Consider the following 19448-nt stretch of genomic DNA (forward strand, 5'->3'; position numbering starts at 1 on the left):
GCAACCTGGTCTTACCATCACAGAATCATAGAATAGCCTGGATTGAAAAGGTCCACAATGATCATCTAGTTTCAACTCCCCTGCTACATGCAGAATCACCAACCACTAGACCAGGCTGCCCAAAGCCACATCCAGCCTGGCCTCAAACGCCTCCAGGGATGGGGCATCCACATAGGGCATCCTTCTTGGGCAACCTGTTCCAGTGCCATACTCAGGAGAAAAAAAAAAAAAATCACTATACCCTATCACTACACGACTATGAAGTCAGTTCTCTTCCTGTTCATAAGCTCCCCTCTGGAAAGCCACAACGAGGTCTCCCTGGAGCTTTCTTCAAGCTGAAGAAGCCCAGCTCCCTTAACTTTCCTCCTGAGGAGAGGCGCAGTCCAATTCCCGGGCTGCTTCTGGACCCACTCCAACAGCTGCAGTCCTTCTCACGCTTTGAGCCCCAGGAACGCAGTTATTCCAGCTGGGACCGAACGAGGGCAGGGCGAGGTGGGGGGGGGAGGGACTGTCAGCATTCCAGCTCCCTTTTCAACTGCTGTCCCCCTGCTGTACCTCGTTTGTTCCACATCTCTTGCAATTACTGCACACTCTACCGTTAACGTAGTTTATTACCTCACAAAAGACAGCCTGAGAAATTAAATAAATAGATGGATAGATAGATAAGGTCTGCTTTTGATAGCTAAATTACGTGTCTGGCAAAGAGTAACCAGACAGAACTGCCGGGGCTGCGGGAATTACTGCCAGCAGCACTCCGCGCCAGCCACCTCCCTCCTGGGCGCCCTTCCGACCCCGGGGTGGCGGGGCGGGGCGGCCTATAGGACGCGCCCCTTCCACGGCGGAAGTGCGCACGGAGCCCGACTGACGGTAACGGGGCGCCAGGCGGCTCGGCGCTGCAGCGGGTGCGGGCCCGGGAGATAAGCAGCGGCTCAAGCACGACCCTCCCCCGCGTGCGGCTGGTCCGCAGCCGACGCCGGCACTATCTTTAGGGTCGCAATTGCTGCCACCCTGCCGGCTTCCGAAGCGCCCTGGTGACGCTGCAGCGAGCGGGACGGGCGCGTCCGCAGCCCTAAGCGCGGGGCGGGATGCGCGTGCGCGGAGCCGGGAGTGGGCGGGCTGACCGTGTGGGACGCCCAGCGGCTGTGGGGCCGTAGGTGCAGCTGAATGGACGACGCTGCGCAGCAGAGGTGTGCTTAGGAAAGGTCGCCCCAGAGAAGGGCTGTCTGGTCTTCTGGAAAGAGATCCATCTTATGTGTATCTTCCGTTGTTCCCCGGGCACCTGGGATTTGTTTGTTAGGTTTGGTGTTTTTCAGAAGTCTAGATTTGCGGTTTGGTTGCTCGGAAATGGGAGTATTCATATTCAAAGAAGTTTTATTTTTGCAGCAAAGTTCTTCTCAAGCCTCCTTGAAAGTAACTTTGATTTGTTTAGGTAAAATTGTACCATGTTTGCAGATACACAAAAAATTTGCTCAAGGGCAACCTTGATATGCCCTAATTACACAAATCGGACCGTTACCATAATTCAGTGACAGGATTTAGGGTTATCTGTGTAGCGTTAACAATTTGCTTCATTTACTCAAAATATTTTGCTAACAGTAAGTGTATTTGTAGGTGTTCTTGCTTTCTAACTCAGTTGAGACAATGGCCAACTTTGAACAGAACTTCCATCAGGAAATGGTTTCCCAGCTGCATAATTTTGCTGCGGTGGGAGACGCAGCCAGGCTGAAAGCGTTGCTCAGCCGTTCCCCATCACTGCTCAATGCGACTGCAGGTAATGGCTGGACAGCCCTGATGTACGCTGCGAGAAACGGACACTTTGATGTTGTGCGGATTCTTCTCGAAGGAGGGTAAGCTGTTCAGTAGGTCCCACTGAGGAGCTAAATCCCTTTCTTCCCGTTTAAATGCGGCATCAGATAAGTACGTTTACTTGGTAGATGGCAGAAGAATTTTCAGGCTTAAAACTCAGAAAATTGTGTCAGTTTATAACTGGATTGTGCTACTGCATCGTGATTTCCATACTTGCTAACAGCAGTTTTAACTGTGTGGGGATTTCTAAACTTATTGCTTTGATCTTCAAAGACAGGGTCACTCCTCCCAAAAACCAATACAGTACAATAAAGTACAGTGATACAATCCCATTACAAGTACTATTCTGAGTATAAATTTGATAAGTTTAAGTATTCCACTTAGACGTTTTGTCTCAGGTTTAATTGTAATACACTTGAACCAGTGATATTGCAGAATATTTGCAAGCATATTAACCATTATCTTGGACATGACAGACTTGTCTTTACCAAAGTCAGTGATTGCTGAATTTCATTCATTCATTTATTATTTTTCAGACACTTCTTTCTTTTTAGGCTGTTCCCCCCCCCTTCCCTGCCTCCCCCTTTTGGTCAATATGAAACCAGACATGTTTTTTGCTTGTCAGGGACTTATTTTAATTTTTGTTAGCTATCCTCAAATCAAATCAAATCCTGTAGTTCTGGTGTTGGAAGACACTGGGTAAAGCAGAAAATGCTTCAGAGGTCTTGAAACCTCAGGGTTCTTCTAAAGCCAGTATAAAACTGGGATTGACATGTTTCTATTGAGTAACATTCCAAAATGGGAGCAAGAGCTCAGCTGACCTCTATGGTGGCACAGTCCTTGGAGGCATTTAAGACCAAGCTGTATGGGGCCCTGAGCAGCCTGATCTACTGGGAGTTATCTCTGCCCAAGACAGGAAGGCTTGGAATTATTTGATCTTTAAGGTCCTTTCCAACCCAATGTCTCAGTGATTCTATGAAGACCAATTAGTTCCTTTCTGTATCCCTAATTACACTGCCAAACTAGACTAGTTCATTCTGTGGTTATAAGTAATTATCAAGCATGCTGTTCTACAGCCTCCCAGATCTTCTCACACTTATTTTTAAGACCTACTAAGGTACTGTACCTTCTTCTGCTGGGGCTCACCATGGAGTCTCAAATGAATGCTCTTTTGTACCATAATTTGTGTATTCTAGCAAGTAAAGCAGCCTTGCTGTGCCACATATTGTAGATTAAAATCCTCTGTGTTTTTGAAGAGCTCTCTGAGATTTTGGAGAAGTTGCCAGTATGATAGAAGTTCTGCTTACTATTAAAAAAAAAAAAAAAGAAAGAAAGAAAGAAGGAATTTTCCACTTGTAAATGCCCTTTTCATGGCCGTTCTCTTAGGCCGTATTTACTGATGTGTTACTACAGCCTCATTGGTTTCGTATCAGTAATGTTTAGTCATACTAGTCATGTGGAAAAACGCAATTGCTGGATGTGTAAACATGAATGTCAAGTACAACTAGCAAGGTAATGTTAGTATAACATTCTGCAAACTAAGCCTGAATGATTTTTTTCAATTCATCCATGCTTGAGAAAAGCTATAAGAGACATTTATAGACTGGAAGAAAGACCTTGGCGATCTGAAAAGTTTGGGCCACTGCAGAAGATATTGAATAGCAGTTTCATCACAATGTGCATGGACCTGAGCAGGCAGAAAGTGGAAGACAAAATCGGAATGAAATTCAGTGTCTGAGTGATAAGAAAATAAGTAGAAAATTAAGTAAGATCTTAACCTACGAAGAAAAAAAAAATTGAGGATAAATGAGCGATATCAGTTCCTTTAGCACCAAGAGCCTTTATATTACTCTTGTTTTGATGTGTTTTGATGACTCTTTTGGTAGCTTCTGGAAAGAAGTGCTAGCTAAACTACTTAATTTTGTGTTGCTCGTAAGCCAGAAGAGTGCTCTTTCTTGCCTTTCAAAACTTCCCCTGTAAAGAATCTTGAGTGAATGGGTTTTTTTTTTTTGTTGTTTCTTTTGTCAGGACAGAACAGCATGTTGCAGTGTTTGGGATTTTAATTAATTGGTTACTCTTGTAGTACTACATGAACCTGCTAAGTGATGTCAAGAATGCGCCATAAATGAGGGATTTGACCATAGCAAAATAAAAACTACGATCATTTTTTAATACCATCAGTATATAGCCTGAAGAATGCCCTCGATTCTGAGTTTTGAAAACTTGATGCAGCTCAATAGTATCAGATCTTTGTGCTGTAACAATAGTACAACATTGGAACTCTTCCTGAAAATGTTCACTCTGTTAACTGTTGTTCTTTTCTGTTTCTGTAGGTGTGACAGGTCCATCATTAATAAATCAAGGCAGACAGCTCTGGACATTGCTAAATTTTGGGGGTACAAGCACATTGCTAATTTGTTGGCTAATGCAAAAGGAGGTCAGAAGCCTGGTTTTCTGTCAACTGAAGTGAAAGGATATTCAAATTATTTTGGCACGACACTTCTGGACCGAAGAAGTGATAAAAGAATAGATTCCAAGTGGCTAAGCAAAAAACAAAGCCATCCTGCTACAGTATACATACTCTTCTCAGACCTAAATCCATTGGTTACTCTGAGTGGGGGAACAGAGAAGTTGCAGCAGCCAGAAGTCAGGCTTTGCAGACTGCACTACAAGGATGTGGAACAGTGCATGAGCCAGACTGAAGAAGTCACCTTGATTTTTCTTGGAGTTGATCTGCAGTTGCACACAAATCTTTTCACTGCTCACAATGGGGAGGCTCTACAAGAAGGTGATGATGATGGACTTGTTGCTTGGTTTGCTCTTAGCATAAATCCTACTTCTGCAGAGAGATTTAAACAGAAGTATGAGGACTGTTATTTTCTTCATCCACCGATGCCAACACTGCTGCAGCTGCCTGAAAATGAAGCTGGTAAGATGCATAAAATGCAACAGTAATCAAATAGGTAGTCAGAAAGATATGCTTTGGTATTTGCTGAGATATGCTGGAAGGACAAACTGCTGCAAAGTAATCAGGTATTTTCAATGACAATAGAAAAAATAAAATTTTCACAGTCGTGTTAGTGGTTTTGTGAAGAATGCTATGTGTAAAAATGTGCAGTTGCAAAATGCTAATATCTGCAACTGTGAGTAGTAAACTGTTAAGTGCATTAATTATCATGGTTTTACAAATAACACTGTTTTAATATTAATGCATGTGCATTAATGTTGTAAAAAGAAGAAGGAAAAAAAAAAAAAATCCATTGTTACTCATTTTCATTACAAGAAACTGTACAAGTCCCTTGTAACAGTGTGTTGAATATTTACCAGAGGAAAGAAAACTGAGAGCAAGTGTTGCAAGGTTGGGATCCCAGTTGGAATGAATGCCACAGACATGTTGCAACAGCTCTGTTGCAATAATGTCAGTTTTAGAGAAGGATAAAGGGCAAACTCAACTTGCACCTCAAATTTAAATGAGACAGTCAGTACCTTTTTATGTCAAGATACCTGCAGTAAATGCCTTTCTCACCTTAGATAAAGTGTGGTATGCAATTCTGACATTTCATGCAGGCAAAGAAATTTCAGTGAAGAAGAGGTTACATTGATCTGGACGAATATCTTAAATAAATTGATCTGTATCTACATCATAGTGCATTGTATTGCATATGCTGTGCTGCAAATAAAAATATGTAAAAAACTTGTATCATGCGGCTTCTGATGCAGTTGATGACAGTTTAAGCCATAGTCTACTTTGATTTTTATATTAGACTTTAATACTTCTCTTTTTTTTTCTCTAATTTGAAGAGCTTAAATGAATTAGTATGTGATTTTATGCATTCTTAATCTATTTTTTAAAAGGAGTAGTAGCCCAGGCTAGATCTATTCTAGCATGGCACAGCCGCTACCGTTTCTGCCCAACTTGTGGGAGCACAACCAAGATTGAAGAAGGTGGCTACAAGAAAACTTGTGTAAAAGAAGATTGTCCCAGTCTCCAAGGTGTTCATAACACATCATATCCGAGAGTTGGTGAGGATATTATAAGATAAGCTTGTTCAAATGTTACAAAGTGCATGTTACTGAGGTGTTGTGGGTTTTTTTTAATTATTTCAATCTCTGTTCAGTTCTTACATGTTTGTCTCTTCCCAGATTGTCCAGAGGATTTAATTTTACATTTTTCTCTTGGTGACAGTTCTGCTTTGACTTTTGATTGTCAGTTGCAAACTGCCAGGTTTATTTTTATTCAGAAAATAAGCTTATTCTACAGCTCGTTTTGTTTACATGTTGCAAAGGAGATTATTATAATTGCTATGGTATTGATGCAAAGATAACAAGGAATGAAAATGACCCTTTTTTTCCTGCATGATATGGTATCACCTTCCCTTCCCTTCCCTTCCCTTTTGCATTTGTAGTTCTAGTACAACAGACTTAAAGAAGGAATGAGAGAATATAGAAAAGACTGCCAAATGAGTGTTATGTACTTATGCCTTTCTCTGAAAAAAGTGTTTACAGACAACAGTACTGCATGTTTCTCTTTGTGCCATGTGGCAGATACCTTCAAGTAGGACAGTAGACTTTGAGATCACTGATTGTGATAAATACTGAAGTAAACCTTTTTATACAGAGAAAATACTGGCATTTTGGACAATAAAAAAAGAGAAGGCCTGAAAAACATTAGCAAGAGGAAAATGTTAATGCTGAGGCAGAAACATTTTAAAACAAAACATTAGAATATTTGAGAATAAAAAGGGCAGAAGGTTGATTACCATTATGCAGAAACATATGACAAAAATAATGATATCAATAGAAAATATTTAGCAAAAAAGAAAAAGGTGCATGAAACTATCAGGAGTGAAAAGATGCAACATCAGATAAGGAATTGATAGTAAACAAGTGAAAGTGGAAAGGTTAGTCAGTATTGCATTCAGAGTACCTGGCTCTGCGTAGTGTATTTAAGTGGAACCTACACCCTACAGGCCTGTGATTTTAGAGGAGGTGATAGTAAATTGTATTTGTTATTGAAATTGTTTCTGTGTGTTGGATGTGTACCTAAGTTAGTACCTCTGGACTCTTAACAGATCATATGCTGGGGTTGCAGGTAATTTGTGCCATACCCTTGGCTAGTAAAGTGCTTACACAAAGTACTTGTGTTGCCAAACAAAAACAACCAATCAAAGCAAAATAAAATAACTGCTTGCTCTGGGCATTTACACCATTTTGATTTCAGGCACTTAAAGTTTTCTGGTTTGTATACACATTTGTGTATATACTTCAATATAGGCTGAATTTTCTTGCTGCTTTTAAGTCTTCCAAAATTTGAAATATATTCCTTTAATGTCCATTACAGATCCTGTTGTGATAATGCAAGTCATTCACCCAGATGGGAATCACTGCCTTCTAGGTAGACAAAAGAGGTTTCCTCCTGGAATGTTTACCTGTCTTGCTGGATTTGTAGAACCTGGTGAGTGATTTTCCCTTATTAGATGGCTTTCCCACATACCGGTTTTATATATTGTAAATAATTCAGAAATTTGTTCTGTGTTATTCAAATAAATGTTCTTGTTTACTGCTAGTTAAGTTGTACTAATAAACATACCTGTAGTGTGTTCTGCAACAGCTGCTTTAAAAAAAAAAAAAAAAAACTGAGTAAATAAAGGTTTCTAATCATTCTCTCATCTTACACTTCTAAATCATGTATCAAGTGACAAAAAACATTTTAAAATACATGTAAGGGTGATTTGGTGATTTTTACAAAGGGGTTTTAATATTGGAGAAATAGGAGTTCCACTTTATGCTTAAGTGATTGATTATATGGAAGATAAGCAGAGATCTTATAATATTCAAGGAAAAGCAAAGAGATTTTGCTAGCTATGTTCAGCAGTAATATTTAGAATTAGTTAAAATTATTGGTTGTTGAAAAATAATTTATAAAATATTCTTATACTGTGAATACATCTTAATCACCAGCTATAGTGTAATGTACAGTAAATAACTATAAGCTGAAGTATATTCAGTAACTGCATGCAAGTGAAATATGGCAAGAGCATGAATAAGCTTATGTCATTTGAAAAAAAGCTAGGTGGTTTATTTCTTTACTACTTTCTTAATTCTCCCAAATCAGCACTTTCTGATACTGATCCAAATGTATATACTGAAATTTAAGATCACTGATCTTACCAGGTTCTGATCAGTTTAACTTAATTCCTCTAGAACTTTTAGGAATTCACTTGCTATTTGAAATAATACTTGGTTTGTTGCTCAGTAAAGAAAATGAAGATAACCACAGATCTTGAAATTTATCCAGAATTTAATTCTGTAATTGGATGAGAAGACTTAAAAGACTAAAAAGATTGCATTATTAGTGGTTAGTTATCTTATGTGACAAAGCAGAACGTGTAGGAACATCAGTGTATATTGTGATCTGTAGTAAAGAAATCTGGTTCTTGCAGAACTGGTTTGAACTATCTAAAAAGTTTCTTTATCTTCAAATAAAGCACTTACTGATGCGTGGATTCTCCAGTGCAGTGAATCTGTAATCAGTGATTACTGCAAAGCACATACATGCTTATGTATGCGTATATGTAAGCTTATGACCACTTCCACTCCACATACGCATCCAAAAGTCATAGAATATCTCATGTCAGAAGGTACCTGCAAGAATCACCGAGTCCAGCTGCTGTCCCTGCACAGGACCAATCAGAAATGAAGCCATGTCTCTGGGGGTGCTATCAAGCACTTCTTGAACTCTGGCATGCTTGGTGCTGTGACTGTTTTCTTGGGGAGTCTGTTCTGTTGCCTCATCATTGTCTCAGTAAAGAACCTTTGCCTTGTAAATCTTCCGTGAATGTGAACATAATGTTTTTTTTCACTGCATTTTAAGTTTGGAGAGTTGTCTACATGTATCAAGATAATGAAGAATGAGTCAGAGAAAGTGAATAATACAGTACAGAATTCTGTATAAGTAACAACAGGTTACGATTTTGTTGTTACATTCTTACTGAAAACTTAAAAAATTAACAGAATGATATTTTTAAGTGAACAGATCTGCATTTCAAAATTCATTTAAGGAACAGTGTATTTCCTATCGAATTTTTAAAGTGTCTGGTAATGGTAGGTTGCATGTATGATAAATTGTCAATTCAGGAAATAGTTGTTACAATGGAAAAATTACAATTTTTCATTTTCAGAGTTCCATTTTGCTGTGGTGGGTAGCCTTATTAGTCTTCAGTGCCCTGAGCTTAAGATCTATACCCTGATCTATGAACTAGATGTCTATGTGTAATTGTCTATTGCAGTTTAAAATCCTTTGAGTCATTTCAAAGCACAGGATGCAATCCTTGCTTGGAGTATTTTCATCAGCTCTTTGTTCTTTGCCCTTTTTGATCAGGAGAAACAATAGAAGATGCTGTTCGAAGAGAAGTAGAAGAGGAAACTGGAGTCAAAGTTGGCCATGTTCAGTATGTCTCTTGTCAGCCATGGCCAATGCCCTCCTCCCTAATGATTGGCTGCTTAGCTGTTGCAGTGTCTACAGAAATTAGAGTTGACAAGAATGAAATAGAGGATGCCCGCTGGTTCACTAGAGAACAAGTAAAGTTCAATTTAATTTCCTTCTCGTATTGATTAGTCTGTGGTCGTATCACTTCTGGCAGCATAGATACTTGCTTTTTTCAGCAAGTTGAATGAGATAGTAATCTCTCCATTTTATCATACTGTAGTTGCATTACACTGTATTTGTAGATTACATGAACAGTAAAAGGCAGGTACTCATAAGGAGCACAGTAATTACTGGGTCATAGGCAAGTCCGCTTTATGTCATTATTGTCTCTTAGCTGTTCACCTTTTTCTTTTGGGACACGTCCAAATTAGAGTTACTGTAGCTTAGTTTTCTTCATAAAGAAGAAATGTTGCATTTTGGCAGAAATAGTATTCTTCACATGAATCACTGCGAACAAGAATGCTACCAAGTTTGGTGGGGCTGGATGTGAGATTTAGGTAAAATTTCTTTGAAGTCATTATTTTAAATCTTTTTTTTCATTAGGGACTTTTTTAATAATCTGATACATCTGAGTGCAATTTTCTTTGCATAAATGTAAAATCCTATATGTAGATTTCCTGATTATTTAAGCTATGATCAAGTGAAACATGGAAGGAAAAAAAAAAAAAAAAACTTTGGCAGAAAGAGTTCATGAGTAGAAAATGTGAAGACTGCTTATACAGCATACTCTTTGTGAATTTTGCCACAAACTACTTAAAAGCAAACTTCTAATAATGCTATACAACTGCTTAGCAATTGCAAGTGTTGTGACTCTGCAAGTGAACTTGAAGGCAAAATTAGCCACCTACAATCTCAGTGTATTTCTGGCAACGCTAAGAACATTATTTTAAATGAATATCAGTTCTAATGCAGCTAGTCATATGCAGATTGGTCTAGAATTGGGCATAAGTGCACTTCAGAAATGTGCTAATCTAAAAGCATACACCCATGCTGCTCACTCTTGCTTCAGAAAATGAACAAAACATACTTTCTCCTACAGTATATGTTAAAATGAAAAAGAACATTTCATGAACAGTATATAGCACCATCTGGTGGTTTCACCATGCAGAGACTTCACGAAAATCTTAAATATTATATTAACAGTCTATCTCCACAGTTGTATGAATAAGAAAGTATTCCTTGGGTCCCATTTGTGCTCAAAAATGTCAGAATCCAACATCTCTTCCAGGTGCATTTTTCTGTATTTGTCTTGGAGACTCTGGTAATAACCCTTTAATGGCTACAGTAACAATAGACTGATAAGATAATTGTTGCATCATTATCCCTAAGTTAATTCAACATTAGAATTAGATTCCGTATGGCTTATAATACTTCTTCTAAGGAAAAAAATATGTATTTTTATTGCAGGTCGTGGATGTTCTCATTAAAGGAAATCAGCGTTCGTTCTTTGTACCACCGAGTCAAGCTATTGCACACCAGTTGATAAAACATTGGATTGGAATGAATGCTAATCTTTGAATTAAATTCTTTCTTTTAATGAATTCTAAAATTAGGAATGAATTTAAAAGAACTGCTTATCTATTTTTTCTGCAGCCTTGTAAATTTTTGAGTCTTTAGGTTTCTGAGGTTGCAAATCTTTACAGATTTTTCAGATCTGAGTGAAAACTGAGGGAAACTCAGTGAATATCCCAAGGAAGCAGACAACGTATAGACAAAATGAATATTTTATTGTGCCCAGCTACTTTTATGTGTTTGTGATTTTTGATCAAATTACTATGTCTGTCATTATTAGGCTCTTGATGTTGATTTGAGTTTTTCTATCCCTCCATGGAAGGAGTTATTACATTACAGGAAGGCCTAACCTTTCCTTTAGTCTGAACTCTGCATTTATATCCTCCGGTTTTCTCATTAGTATTCTCATTTTGTCCTATCTCCATTTTTAAAATTCTACATGGCAAGGAAAACACCAGTGTTTCAGAGTTGAAACTTCTGTCAGTAAGTTATTTTTGAGCTAATAGCATCATTAAGTAGTAAATATGCAGTACCTTTTGTCTCTTACATGAAGAACATTCTAAGCAGCACATTTATTCCTGCAGATCCCCCAGTCTGATTTGGCCAGCATTTAATCAGTTGTGTGAACTTGAATTTAAATTTCTAACACAGCACTCTATTTATGAAAAATGCATTGGAAAATCTTTCCAAAAATCCTAACTGTCTTTATATAAGATAATGTACTTAGTGACAGTGAGTTATTTCATTCTCTGATAGAAATGGAATTGCAGAGTAATGGAGGAGAAAAGTGGATTATTTAAAAGATGTGAAAATATATACAAAGCTGTTCTATAGAAATTGGGGCAGTAGGTTGTTAATGCTATTAAGAATTTACAGTTGATAGAATTATAATCAACCCCAGCTGTATGATTGAGAAGGCAATATACTAATTATTTACTTAAGTGTTTTTAATGCTGTAGTTCAGATTTGTGCCTTAATTTATTGTTATTGAAGAGATATAAGCTTATATGAAATGAAAATGGAAGGTTATAAAAGTATACAGTTGTTAATGTCATTATGTTATGAATCAGTACTCTGTAACAATGCAGCAGTATAAAAAGAAATAGAAATGGCCAGGAGGCAGTGGGGTTCATAAGAATTAGCATAGTGCTTTGTTTATTCAGAATAATATGAATATTTTTTTAATCAATGTAAAAATTGTTACAAAATTCTTTTAATTCCAGAATCATTAAAAATGTTCTACAGATCCTAATACTTACTTCTTTCTATTCAACATTACTATTATAGCAATAATTTTTTTGTGGCAGTAGGCATCAAGCTTTTAAGGAAGAAACTCTTCTGACAGTTAGAGCAGGTGATGAATCATACATTGCTTCATTCTCTTCCTTGTTTCACCCATACCTACAAATTAAGAAAATAAGGGTATCACTTGAGCTGTGTGAAATTGAGAAGGAAACAATGCACTGCTTTGCTTTAAGATCTCTTTTACAGAGGAGAGGTAATATGAGAAGTTTTCATGGACTATCAATACTTACAGGACTGCACATGGTTAGTGGAATTAATCTTTTGAAAAATCAGTGTCAAACAGAAGGAAGTCTAGTTGCAGCTTCTTCATACAGATAGAGAAGAGTGGAGAGCATGAGACAGTAGTGGAGAAAAATGTTAAGAAAGATGAACAAGAAGGGAATGAGGAGCAGGTGGAAGAAACAGAATAATGCAAAGAGCAAATATAGATTATATAAGCTATTTATCACACTAAGATAACTAAAAATATATGTAAAGGTTCCATCCTAATATTAGCTTTTCATGTAGGAAATTATATGTATGGGTGGGTTGCTATAGCAATAAGTTTGTAACTGGAACTCAGAAGAAGGTGCCCATAGCCAATGTTGAGATTCAGTTGAGATTCATTATAGATTCATTGAGAATCTATAAGAAAATCTCTTATTAAAAATGTTCATAAATAACTTTAAAAATGATCGTTTACGGAATGAAAAGAGCAGAAAAAAAATTGATTTGAAAAGAAGATGTTTTTATCTGAGATTGTGAATAAGATTTTAATCTCTTACTTGTTATAGCTGGTAGTTATAATTTTAACATATATACATGCTTGAAAGCTGAATCAAGGACTCATAGAATGGCCTGGGTTGAAAAGGACCGCAATGATCCCCTAGTTCAACCCCCCTGCTATGTGCAGTGTTGCCAACCACCAGACCAGGCTGCCCAGAGCCACATCCAGCCTGGCCTTCCACAACCTCCTTGGGCAACCTGTTTCAGTGTGTCACCACAATCTGGGTGAAAAGCTTCCTCCTAAACCAGAGGTCTTTTTTTTTCTTTTCTATCTTCAACATAAGAACCATTCACAGAAAGGTTGATAAACATCATTTTTTTCAGAAAACTAATTTGTTCATTTCAATGTCTTAATTTTAAGTGCTATTTCTGAGCATGATTTGACTTGTTTGTAAATAATAAGCTTGAGATTTACTTTGGAAACACCTATGCATAGAAATATTCTGAAGGCATGATGATTTGCAGATTACATACAAAGTATCTAATTGAAGAACCAAATGCTGTAGTTATTAGCAACTGGAACAATTTAGGAAAGGACCAAAGTGTAGCGTTCCTCACTGGATAAGGGTAGTACCTTCTTAACATCTGAATTGTTTGCCTTATCCAGGCTGTAGCTGTGCTTGTCACTATGATAAAGCAGTGTATTAAGAAAATATAATCCCTTAAGCCACTAAAAATAGACGTAATTTGTTTGTGATGTGTGATAATGATCCCTCAGTTGCTTCTCTCTTGCTTCTGCTGTGGTCTCAAAGCAAAAAAGAGTGCTCATAGAACATGCAGATTCATTAGGAAGAAAATCTGAAAATGTTCTCTCTTCCAACTTGCTAGAGCACTAATGAGAATTAACTTCATTCAGTATATAGTTTGTAAATATTTGTCTTTTTAAAGTTATAATAAAAAGAAACAAAAAACAGAGAAGTCTAAACAGAAAATTTATGCTACTAGCAATGCTATAAGCTCAAATAGCAATGTGAGAGTTTTAATAAACCTGTGTTAGTCCCCCTAAGTATGCTCATCTTTTTTTCAGTATTGGGCGTGTAAACATGAAAAATCTTTCCAGTGTTGTGAATGAACAGCGTACATTGTATTTTGTATCATAATGCTACCAAACAGGTAAATGATTATCTTGAGTTCTGCAACATGTGAAGGGACAAGGGCTGGATGTCAGTAGGCTGATTAAAGGTAGACGGGTCATGATGCTTCACGGAATTAAATATACTAATCAGATTCTGAGCTTAAGGGACAGAAATAGAAAAAGAAGTGGAGCAAAAACAACATTGGTCCTTCTTTTATCTTTAATTTAGTCAATAAAATTACCCATACTAAAGACTTTTCAGACAAAGCTGAGAAATGTAAAGCCCTAACGAGCTGAGTTACTATTTGTTTGGGTTTTGTTTTTTGTTTGTTTGTTTTTTGCTTTAGTTGTTAAATATTTAATAGCCAGCAGTCCTTTTTTTGCCTCTGTGATCGGAAAAGTAGGTATATATAGCATATCATTGCCAACTGGGATTGACAGTACAGAAGTGGATAAGTCCAAAGGAAAAAAATATTGAACTTGTTATCCTATTAAGCCTTGGTAAGACAGCCCGCACATCCTTCATGAGCTTAGAAAAGCAAACTGTTCACAGAGAGTCCATAATAGCAAGCAAACATCTGAGGAAAATGAATCCTGGCTCATAGTGACAGTAAGTATAAGTACCTTTTTTATTTTAAATAACACCCCTCTCAGATAGTATTCTGTGTAGATAGTTATTTGCTGAAACTCATCATAGTTGTTAGAAAGTATGAGATTTCTGAAATTGTTTTTACACAGTGGATGCAGTTTAAAGAATTTCAATTATACTTGAGTAGATAGTTTAATTTTGTGAATAAATAAGAATGATAGTTTCTTAAATAAAAGGGTCATTTTAACATACAGTAGCTTAAAGTTCAGTAATATTTAATTTCAAAAACTGAAAGCCTACCTGAATGTTCACTTTTGCTGTTGTTTGTGTGTGTGTGTGTGTCTAGTTTTGAGCAAAAAAAAATTCAGATGTGGAGGGTGATGAATGCTACAGTAATACTAGAGGGATATTCATCAAGAAGGAATGCTATATACCACTGAGTAGAAACACTTACAAACTCAGTTTGCAGCACTTAAATATGATTTGGTAGCATTTTTTTTCTAGCATTTCCTCATCCTGCATACTAAATTACCTTTGGTACTTTCTTATACCTCTTTTAGGAGAACCATTGGAGGGAAAACTGGAGTACTCACTCGCAGTTTGGTGAAATATGTAGACATTTTGTCAAAAAAAAACTACTAAAATTAAAACCAAGCCTGTGAAATATTAAACTTTCAGTGGGTTTTCATTTGTGGTTTGTTTGTTTGTTGCATTCTGCAGCTAAATTATTCCTAATTATGCAATTTAAATTCATCTTTTGGACAAGGTGACCTTGCAAACAGCACAGTGAGAAAATACAGTATCTAAATTTTTCTATTGTAGACAATGGAGTTTGAATCCTAGAAGCCAAAATATATACTTTTTTTCCCTTAATGGAATTTACAATTAATTATTTTTCTCATATAATGATGATCTGTATTTTGTAATTGCAGTCTATCTAAAAACAACAAGGTAGTACACGTTCAAAAGATCAGTTGTGATAATGTATAACTATCATAGGCTTCATCTGGTGAGCTGAGTTTCAAGTGGAATTAAAGATTCTGAATTTCTATATTTCCATGTTGTGATGGATGAACAATTCTCAAGTTGTGAAAAATATGATAATTTGACAAAGGGTTCTAGTACTTTGTTTATAATATTGCCTTTTACTATAGAAATTATATTTTCTGGTAGTAGAAATGGTAGTGTCATAGTGAGATTTCTATGAATTTCATGACCATTTGCCACATCACGTCTGAAAGATATTTCACTTACCTGCTCTCATTACTCATGCTGAGAAAGCATGAATTTTGTGCCAGAGCAAGAAAAAACCCGTAAGTTACCACATGCAAGGCAGCGTTCCAAACTGTATGGGTGTAAGAGATGCACTGACAGGAAAAGAGCTGATCCAATTGGTGTTCAAACTGGCAGATTTTCTTTTGGTCTCAGGACTGGAATAACAGAAATCCAGCAAAGAAAACAGAAATGGAAATTTTTGGTAGTTATTTTAATATATTTTCAGAAATTTTGCTGAAGACTAAATAACTTCACCCATTATAATAAAGACAAAAGAACATTATGCACTCAGTGCATAACAAATATGTGAGCATCCACTGATCTTAACCAACAGTTACTGCTAGAAAACTTGATTAGTAAGCTGAAGCATTCATGATAGCGTACTTAAAGTGTCAGGTGATCTCTGCATGGACCATTTATAGAGGTCCACCCACTGGTCTTCTATGTTGTTGCAGTGGAAAAAGTAACAGATGCAAGCAATGTTAATTGAGAAAAGGAACACCTTCAAAAACATTAAATAAATGCCTATCCTTATGAATAAATTATTCTTGTAATGGCAAATCAGGCAGAAAGCAAGATCAGTCAATTAAATAGAAGTTTTTATTTAGCTTTGTAAGAAAATGAATTTTACATATGGTTTTGCTGAATTTAGGAGTGGAAAACTGGAGCTATGGACGCAGAAACACTTGTGTGTGTATACAAGCTTATAAACACTAAATTATAAGTTCTGAATACGGATTCACTGACTTTCATGAATCCATGTTGAACTGTGTTCTCAGTTCTAAGTTAAAATAATCTTGAAAAGATTTGACTGATGCTACTTTATTAGCCTTTTTGAAAACTAAGGCAAAGAGTTCCCTCCCACTGGGACATCACTTCCAACATAAAAGCAAGAGTAGTATACTCACTATGCTTTTAAAAAATGTTGTTAAAAAAACTTATTTAACACTCATGTGATGTCGTTTATTGCTTATGTGAGTCCAAAATAATGCTAAATCTTCATTATATGATGTGAGTATTTCCTGAACATGCTCCTTTGTGCATAAGGGTTGTTCTTAAAAGTATGTGTATTGGTAGTAATTTTTCTTGAGAATCAGAACTACAAGTGTATTACTTACTGATGTTCACTATTTTTTGATTGTCTGGGAATGCAAGGTTTTGATTAGTTGTGCTTGTTTCACAGCACATTCCATGAAGAAAATGTTTTATCACTGGGTCCTTGTCCCATGACAGTAGCAGAATAATTTTGCTTACTCAGGTTTTTCTAAGCATTTCATTTGAATGTGCTAGTCTCGTAGCTAATTGGATACTGTCAGATAACTACTGGGTTTTATTTGAATGGAAACTAATTCTTTGCAGCTATAGAATTCATTTGTTAAAAAATTAATTCTCTGAAATGCTATTACAGCCCCATGTATACAAACATTTCCTTTGCTCTAAGCATTTTGCAAAGAGACTGTTAAAGATCAATCTGTTTTTGGAAAATAAATACAGCAAAGGATTAACAAATGAAACTATGATTCATAGCAGCTGAAAAAGAAGCAACACTAAGGTATTTCTTGTAATATTTCTCATGCATATGTCTGGCATAAAATACATTCTTTGGCAAAAGTATTCCAGAAATGGATGTTGAGAAATCATTCAAATAATGCGATAATGGTAGCTTGATAAAGGGATTTGGAACATCTTTATAGAGGAAAAGACTAGGCAAAGATTGAAAGTACTTGAATGACATAAATAAGTGGTAAATGGATGAGCACTTTTTGCCTTCTCTATGCCTATGGAACTATTAGGTATCACACAGAATTCATAATAGCATTGTCATGAGGCATCTGTGCAAAAGATAGCATGGTAATATGCCACACAAACCATAAGCAGCTGGGAGAGTGAAAGGAAGAATTTATACATACATACACACACCAAAAAAAAAAAAAAAAAAAAAAAAAGAGCTTTGAAAAACATTTAATAGCAGTGAAAGTCTAGGACAAATATAGCTGCTAACATGACAGAGGAGCAAAGAATGATAGCAAAGATTAGTGTGGAACAAAAGAATATTGAGAAATACAAGAAGCGAGAGACAAATTGAAGTGAGTGAGTACAAGATTCTGTATTAGGTAAGGATATCAAGAATAATGAAGATGAAAAAATGGAATTCTGTATCCAAAGGGAAGAGAGTAGTCGGAGTTTTAATGTGTTCTGAAATACAGAATGAAAAGGCAGTGGAAGTTCTTGTTTCGGAAGTGCTTGTTTGAGTATTTTGTGGCATCATTCTTGTATGGTCTGCAAAAGGTGAAATACTTGAAGTATAGGATTTATTCTGGAGGTAGTTCAGTGAGCTGCTACTAAATACATTTATAGTCATGTCATCTACAACAAAAGACACTGAAATTATAGAAAAAATATTTATCACCCCAAAAGGGCAATTAATACTGTCCTGGAAGTACACAAAACATGTTGCAATGCATTGTATCACCACACCACTCTTATTCAACGTAATTATTTTTTCCTTTTTCAGGTTGTCTTCTCTGCCAGTGCATCACCATTGTCATAGAGGTCACTGAATGTGATTCTTTAGAAAACTTAAGAAAACAGATGTTTTCACATAAAATCACCATAATAAAAATATAAAAAGAGAATAATCCTTATATTTTCCAATTTGAAGCAACATTCTAAAGACAGTTTTTCCTGCCTCACATGATCTCAGAGGGACATGTTAAAAATGTTTGGTTGCTTTTATTACCACAGAACATGTCATCACTTTCATTATCCTGAAAGAGATACTGTTAGCAACACTGTTCATAGTGAAATTCTAGACGGGGGTTTAGCTGTTGTGACAGTGGCTAGCGATCTTTCATTCAACATTAAGTGCAGAGGTTTAACATTCTAATCTAATCCAAGCTGTGCTGCATGTGTAGTAAGAATAACCTGTCACGTAGAACACTATGTCAGGGAACATTGGCTTCCATCCAGTGAACTTCTGAACGCCTCTTATCATTTAGTCCCTTATGCAGAGTCTTGCCCTGCAGTCCCGCTGAATTTAACTTATCCTTTAGCAGGTCAATGGGACTACTAGGATTGAGAGTGCTTTCCTAATTCTATTAATGTATCTCAGCTGTAGGATGAAAAAAGCAAGAATGGACAAAGACAGTGCAATGGAAACACTGATAAAAGACATGAGTGGGAAAGAATGCTGGTATCTCACCCTTTTCTGAAGCAGTAGATTTTACATGAGAAACCATACTTCCGGAAATGTGTTAGAGCCAATAAAATTATTTGCATCTTAAAGGTTCTTTTCAATGTTTACTTGAAAAATATATTAAGATGCCAACAGTTTAGCGCACTGCACGTGTCACCTAGTGATACATAAATACAGAAGTTAACAATTGAGAACATAATAGTTTTCATTATGAACAATGCCAAAAATCACCTTCAATTATAATTTTCACCTACTTAATACCAAGCACAAAAATAAAAATAAAACCCTGGCATAGTCATCTTGTTAACCTTGATCTTACATCTTTGGCCTCTCAGCATAATCTGCAGTCCTATCACTGGAAGAAACCTTGGCCTACAGCTGATCATTTCTGATGCATGATTTCCCTGATGCATGGGCAGATTGTTAAGTTTCAGAA

General features: G+C 36.5%; 1 protein-coding gene across 3 annotated transcripts; it reads left to right on the forward strand.

Annotated features, from left to right (window-relative positions):
* Positions 1 to 490: 490 nt before the first annotated feature.
* On the forward strand, positions 491 to 15180 carry NUDT12 (nudix hydrolase 12). Of its 3 annotated transcripts, none has more exons than XM_031594504.2 (7): positions 491 to 1187; positions 1612 to 1847; positions 4140 to 4735; positions 5662 to 5829; positions 7148 to 7261; positions 9188 to 9387; positions 10703 to 15180. In XM_031594504.2, the coding sequence occupies exons 2-7, from the start codon at positions 1642 to 1644 to the stop codon at positions 10811 to 10813; spliced, it is 1395 nt and encodes a 464-aa protein (XP_031450364.2). In that variant the 5' UTR covers positions 491 to 1187; positions 1612 to 1641; the 3' UTR covers positions 10814 to 15180. The 3 variants fall into 3 exon arrangements, with proteins under 3 accessions (XP_031450364.2, XP_031450366.2, XP_031450365.2); XM_031594506.2 differs by having other exon boundaries at positions 491 to 867; XM_031594505.2 differs by having other exon boundaries at positions 492 to 902.
* Positions 15181 to 19448: the final 4268 nt, after the last annotated feature.

This window comes from Phasianus colchicus, chromosome Z (genome assembly GCF_987193195.1).
Source record: "Phasianus colchicus chromosome Z, bPhaCol1.hap1.1, whole genome shotgun sequence".
Lineage (NCBI taxonomy): Eukaryota > Metazoa > Chordata > Aves > Galliformes > Phasianidae > Phasianus > Phasianus colchicus.

What these genes read in the sequence shown, in the direction of transcription:
- NUDT12 (XM_031594504.2), top strand. Translation starts at nt 1,642, where the DNA reads ATGGCCAACTTTGAACAGAACTTCCATCAGGAAATGGTTTCCCAGCTG. An exon ending in TGCTGGATTTGTAGAACCTG is followed by an intron (nt 7,262 to 9,187) that starts GTGAGTGATTTT and finishes CTTTTTGATCAG; the next exon opens with GAGAAACAATAGAAGATGCT. An exon ending in GCTGGTTCACTAGAGAACAA is followed by an intron (nt 9,388 to 10,702) that starts GTAAAGTTCAAT and finishes TTTTTATTGCAG; the next exon opens with GTCGTGGATGTTCTCATTAA.